This window comes from Leptosomus discolor, chromosome 2, assembly GCF_034619465.1.
Source record: "Leptosomus discolor isolate bLepDis1 chromosome 2, bLepDis1.hap2, whole genome shotgun sequence".
Lineage (NCBI taxonomy): Eukaryota > Metazoa > Chordata > Aves > Leptosomiformes > Leptosomidae > Leptosomus > Leptosomus discolor.
In genome coordinates, this window is record NC_141392.1 from 17,931,213 (window position 1) to 17,937,340 (window position 6,128).

At 46.9% G+C, this 6,128-nt stretch overlaps 1 protein-coding gene across 2 annotated transcripts in view; it reads left to right on the forward strand.

Moving 5' to 3' along the window:
• The window catches only part of LOC104349772 (polypeptide N-acetylgalactosaminyltransferase 14), a 137,048-nt gene extending 131,452 nt beyond the window's left edge, over nucleotides 1-5,596 (forward strand). For both annotated transcript variants that reach the window (XM_086460667.1, XM_086460668.1), the window contains 2 exons: nucleotides 4,742-4,861; nucleotides 5,438-5,596. In XM_086460667.1, coding sequence (XP_086316793.1) covers nucleotides 4,742-4,861; nucleotides 5,438-5,596 — 279 coding nt within the window. The remainder of the gene's footprint in view (nucleotides 1-4,741; nucleotides 4,862-5,437) is intronic.
• The last annotated feature ends 532 nt before the right edge of the window (nucleotides 5,597-6,128 follow it).

The window sequence follows — 6,128 nt, forward strand, 5'->3', positions numbered from 1 at the left end:
ATAGTGACTGGCAGAGATCTTTATGCAGTGCTGCCCATCCTCAGGGCACAATGGGCTCTGCCTGTGCTCCTGCCCACCGGAGCCTTGGTACTCTTTGTCTTATTGTGTCTCATTTGCTAAATGAACTGATTGACTTAGTTTTTCACAAGAGAAATGCATGAGGGAAAATAATTGATCATAATTTTGCCCTGATCTGTCTGATGGAGATGTGAGTGATTGATTGGTTTTCTTTTCAAACTAAGTGTCAGTTGATCTCTGGAATAGACATCTGACTCTGGGATTTAGTTAATAAACCATTAATCATTAGGAGTTCCTTGAAACCTGACATACTTCAGATAAAAAAAAGCAGAAGACGCTTCAGCCTGGATACTCACACACATGTAAATAGTGGCTGCAAGATGAATGTAAAATTAGTCATCTCCTAGACAAGCGAGGAAATAGTGAGAAGGTTGCAGCATCTGTTTTCCTGGCCTGCACCCCAAAATATCTGGGTCTTGGAGCTGACTGACTGCCATTGCATTTGGGTGGCATGTCCTTGACTCTTGTGAAGGAAATTCAATGTGATGATCTGCCTGATGTGGCAGTGAAGCTTATCCCAGCTGGCTTGAGGACCTCTGTCGGCTGACTAGATCTGCACTTTCTTTGGAGAATATTTAGCATCTATCCAAACTAACCTGACAGTGTACCTCAACCATAAAAATTCTCTTCTAACCTTCCTCCCCTAGAAAGTCTTTGTTCTTCTCCTCTGTAGGCACATCCTGCCCCAGCTGTAGGCTGGTTGGAGCTGCAGGAGCCAGGCTGAGCTGGCAGAGCAGAGGGGCTGGCTGGCAGCAGTGTTACCTCTGCACCCGGGCTGCCGTGGGCATCTTCTGTACTTTGCTTTCCCTCTCCTGAGATGTGTGTAGGTGCTAGTTGCATCCCAGGGCCTTTTGATGAGGGAAGCACTTTGGTATCCTTAGGTGACCCATGCAGTTGCATGCCTTGGGAAATCCTTCCCTGTGATTTTAAAAAGATAATTGAGGGCTGACATTGTTCTGGGCTTCTTCAGAAACATTTTTCTCTAGCTGCTACCCCGGCTTTAGGGTACAGCTGACCTCTTGCTCAGCAGCAGAGCATGTACAGCTCTATCACGTAATGCTGGGCTCCCATGGGGCTGCTCCTTGCTAGGCTGCTGGGCCCCTTTCTCCTTCTGCCAGTCAGGCTATGCCAAGCCAAAGGTCACATTTTAAAATAATTTCCTCAGTTCACAGTGATGCTGAGTAACAGTGACAAGTGCCTGCTCAAATGATGCTAAAGCCTTGAAAAATAGTCACAAGCCTCAGATGGGGGTTAGTGTTATCCGAGACTTTAGAGGAAGGGGATTGCTGGTTGTGGTGTGCACCTGGTAGTTCTGCTCTCCCAGTCCACCTTCTTCCTTGTTGCTCCACCACTACTTCATCTTTGTCTTTGAAAAGGCAGGAAAACTTGATCTCAGTTTCACCTGATATGTCTGTTTTTCCTTGGTGCCATGGTCACCTCTAAACCCCACTGGCATCTCTTCAGGCTAGTGTGCAGCCCTGAAGCAATGTTAGGTCCTAGAAGGCCTCTCTTCTTTAAGAGTACCCTGGGCTGCCCTGTCCACCACAACCTCTGGTGCAAAGCTCTGCTGTTTTTACTGCTGTGTGGGCCACATGAGTGCCCAGTGTGCCAGGGTTTAGAAGATAAAGTAGTTTCCCATGGGAAAAAAAGCAGGAATTTTCATCCCAACTGATACAAATAAGGGAAGAGATGGGGTAAGATAAAAATTTGCATGGTCATTTGTATTCTGTGGTGTTCAAGTGAGTTTTACCCCCCCCAGAATTTCTTCATTTTCTGCATCATTTTCTCTGACTTTCATCTAGGGCCACAAAGAGACGAGACATGATTAGAACTGCATAAAACATTTTCAACAGGACTGGCTTCCATGAAAAGCCATTCTGCCAAAATAGAAGAGCTGTGTGAAAAATCTGTCAGTTGAGATAAAGACAGTAGCAGGATGGCCTGGGGGCAAGAGGGGAGGATCCAATGTCAGCTATCGAACTGATGCTTATATCTAGCTCTGAAGGCCTCACTTCTTATGATGAGCAACAGCATAGGAGACATGGTTACCACCACCCTGTCTGTCCCATGGTGCTTTGCTGAACGGTCCTGCCTTGAGAGTATGTGAATATTGGGAAGGCTTAAACAGAGCCTGGCCTGGAAAAAAAGCATGGAGAACCTCTGGGAGGAGCAGTCATCCATGAGGGGCCTCAGTGAAGCAAGGAGGTTAAGAGGTCAAAGTGGGAAAAAAAAAAAAAAAAAGAGTCCCATGGCCTGAGTTAGTTGGGGGATTTAACATATACACAAGTTACAGAATTAACTTGCTGCTGCTGAGGAGTCTCATGGGTGCAGCTCTAGCCCTGTCCTGAGCTAAAATGATCAACAATTGGTTAAAAATGTAAAGCAAGTTTTCAAAGCAGCTTGTAGCAGCACGGGTGCCAAGAACAGGTGTTGGAGCTTGCCCTGTAGGGCTTGGTTCTTCACAGATGCAGGACTAATTTGGCACCTGATTTCCCAGGCTGGTGGTTTACACAGCAGCTGACAGCCTGCGTGGTTGGGATGTCTGGAATGTGTTCACTATAGGATTAGGTAAACTCTGCTCCATCTGACAAAGAAGAAGTAGTTGCCAGAGGGCCCTCTGAGTGCAGACTACGGCTTTGAAAATCAATGCTTGTTATGTTCTGAAATCCTGGGCAGCTCTTGCTGGGAAGCCTGTGGGCAGGCTCTTCAGAAAGATGGGTTTGATTTCCACTAGCTGGTGGGAAGTAGTAGGCTAAGAAGCACAGGGTGTGAGGATCACAGTGTGAAGTCCTTGTGGATCTGGGTCTGCTGTGCAAAAGCGTGTTTTCCCTTCCAGGTGGCTGAGAACCTGAATGAAGTGGGATTTATATTCCCAGGAATTAAATGCCTGTAGCTGTCTGTTTTGAAGTTGGGGAGAGGAGTTAGAGCTGCTGACGGTGACAAATACCAAAGCGGTGGAAGCATTTCCCTGCTCTAATAACTCATGCTAATGCAACCCAAAGCCTCCACCATTCAAAGTCAGGGGGAGCTGCAGGCGTCCCAGCTCTGAGATCAGGGCAGCCATTCTTCATTTCCTGGCTCCCGGCACTCAGAAAGGGTTGCAGTCTCCCAGGAGCACCTTTTACCTGCCATATGTTTGAGCACTGCCTTCCCCTCCATTGCCAACACCCCTGCTCACTTCACTCTTCCCAGAGCTCCGACTCCTCCATATCTGAGCTTTCAACTGTTTTGCTTTCTCTCTGCGCCTTTTCTTTCACAGCAGCTTTCCCAGTTCTCATAGCCTGTACCCTGTCAAAGCATTTGCCTTAGCTCTTGGAGACTGTTGTGGAAACCCTCTTGCTCCCTGACCTTGCTCTCTCCGGTGTGGTTACTGCTCTCTGCTAGTGAAGCCAGACTGCTGGTCTGCTCCAGTCCTGCTCACCTGCCCTGCCACAGCTCAGCAACCTGCTTTCCATTTGCTCCCACTGCTGCTCTCCTCACTGCTATCTCAGAGCCATTTACATACATAGCAGGAGTTGATCCTGCTTTGCACCCTGGCTAGAGGGCCTCAGAAAACACTTGCAGCCCTGCTCTTTCTAATTTTAATGTTAATGCCCACACAAAGTTAAAAGCAAAGAACTTGTTCCAGAAGTCACTCTCCAAGTTTATGTAAAAGCATGGTTTGTGGTTTCCCATAAGCCAAAGCAACTCTTATCTGCTTGTGAACACACACAAATAGGAGGGAATACCCTTGCCTGGGCATTCTCATACCCTCATGAGGTGCTTTTGAGTAATATGAGCACAGATGTATGATAGAAAACGTTCAACTGGAGTAAACGTTGGAGTAAACTTCCGTGAAATACTCCTGGGCTAAGCAGTCTATCTGTACCTGCGTGATGCTTTGTCCAGCACATACGGAGATCCTGGTCAAACTGTCAGCTGCTACTTTTTTTCTCCCAAGTAAAACATCCATGGGTGAAAAAGAGGATAATCCCAGAAAGCCCCTGTTGTATGATAAGCTTTACACATGACAAAGGGTCTCTGCTTCTCCAAAGTTTATTTCTTGGGCTGAGGAGCTGATAAAGAGCAGGTGAACACAAAAAGCAGCGTGAGAAAAAAATCTCAGGGAAGCAGGAATGGCAGTGGTCATAGCAAACCAGTACAGCAAACATTGGGAGTTTGGTCCCACTCCTTTGATACCAAGTGGAGCTTTACCCCTGCTTTTTGACATCTTTGGGAACAGACTACTGGGAGTTGCAAACATTTCCTGTCTCCTCTCTCCTGCTGCCAGCTGCAAAGCATTTCTGCTGCTCTTCCTCACAAAAAGAGGATTGCACATTGTGTGTAGTATTTCCGCCTCTCTTTTGCTGTTTTTCTGTCCCCCTGTTCCGCAACCACTGCCCAGTTCTGGCTATGAAATTCTTTGCCTTGTGAACCATTTTCTTCCAGCAGCTTTTGTAGACATTTTCTTTGGTACGTGCAGTCTGCCAATGGCAGCTGCAGTTTTGGGGAGGCTTGAAACATCCTAGTGACCTGTCCTGGTGCCTCTTGAAGTCAGTGAGGTTTGTGCATGGTTTCAGAGGGGGCAGAATCCAAGCCAAAGTGTTTGCTTTCCAGATAGAAATATACCAAGAATCAACCCTGATCTTTTACCTCCTTTTTGTTTTTTTCTTCCTCTTTGCAGGAATGGACATACACATACAACCACCAAGTCCGCCAGCAGCAGCTGTGCTTGTCTGTGTACACCCTCTTCCCCGGTTCCCAGGTGCTGCTGTCACCTTGCAAAGAAGGTGACAACAAGCAGGTGAGCCTTTTCATAGATCCTTGTTTTCTTTGAAGTCCCCCTTCTTTCAGCATAATATTACTGCACATCACACCACCCATGTGCTCTGACTTCATCTGGGAAGCACAGTCTATCTGGGAGTACAGACTGGCCTGTTCAGCCCTTTGCCTCTTAAATGAGTGTGTTGATAAGGATGTCTATTAGTGCGGGTGGTGATCTGGATACTTAACTGCAGAAGTCAAACCAAAACTGGCAATTTAGTTCACACGGGCTGCCAGTCAGCCAGCAGACGCTAACATTTCTCTGCAGTTAATCATCAAGCTGGCATTTGAACCAGTGACCTGGGGAAAAAGCTGTTAGTAATATATTATCTTCTTGAAGCCAGGCAGAGGCTGAGCTTAAATGAGTGTACTTCTGATGGGAGAAATGCTCAGCATGTGCTCTGCTTAGTGTGGGTTTGGGGAGCCTGTACTTCCCAGCATCAGGTCACAAAGGCTTAATGACAACTGTCCTCTTGATGCTGCAACAGTGTAGTTAAAGCATAATGAGGAGGAAGCTTGTTCACCCGTTTCTCCTGTTGTGTGTGTTTCTCCTCAGCGATGGGGTAAAGTTGGATCACACATTGAACACATAGCATCACGCTTCTGTTTGGACACTGAGACGATTGGGGACACGAATGAGAGTACCAAAGAACTTGTCATCAACCCTTGTGAGAGCACAGCCATGAGTCAGCGCTGGGACATGGTGATGTCTTGACCTGCTGGAGCACTTTACACAATGGGGATGGGCACTGAGATGTTGCTACATGCAGCCAAGATGCACCAGATGGAGCTCAAATGCAAAACCATTGGGGGTCCCTGTGTACTATGGGACAGGAGAAGAATCATTCAAATAAAAATAAGGACATGGTGCTCCAGGTCGAACAACAGATGTTGTCTGCAAGATGTGCAGCCAGTATTGGCCTGTTGGTGGTCACACATTCAAAGAGAAGGAGTGGCCAAAAAACAAACGTGAAATGTTTTAGAGGGCTACTGGGACTCCTGCAATGGGCCCTACAGAAGTTCAGTGTGCACACTATTGATTAGTCTCTCTGGAAACATGGGTAGAAGAGTCTTGGAGACCAAAAGGAGACTTGGACTCAGCAAAACAAGCATCTCAATAGCTTTTGGGGGGTGAGGCAGGTCTGCAAGGAGAGATGTGCCAAAAGATGCTAAGACACATCACCTGGGATCAAGTAGAAAACACTGAATTATCTTTGCACTTTTCATTGCTGTGGATGAGTTTGTCT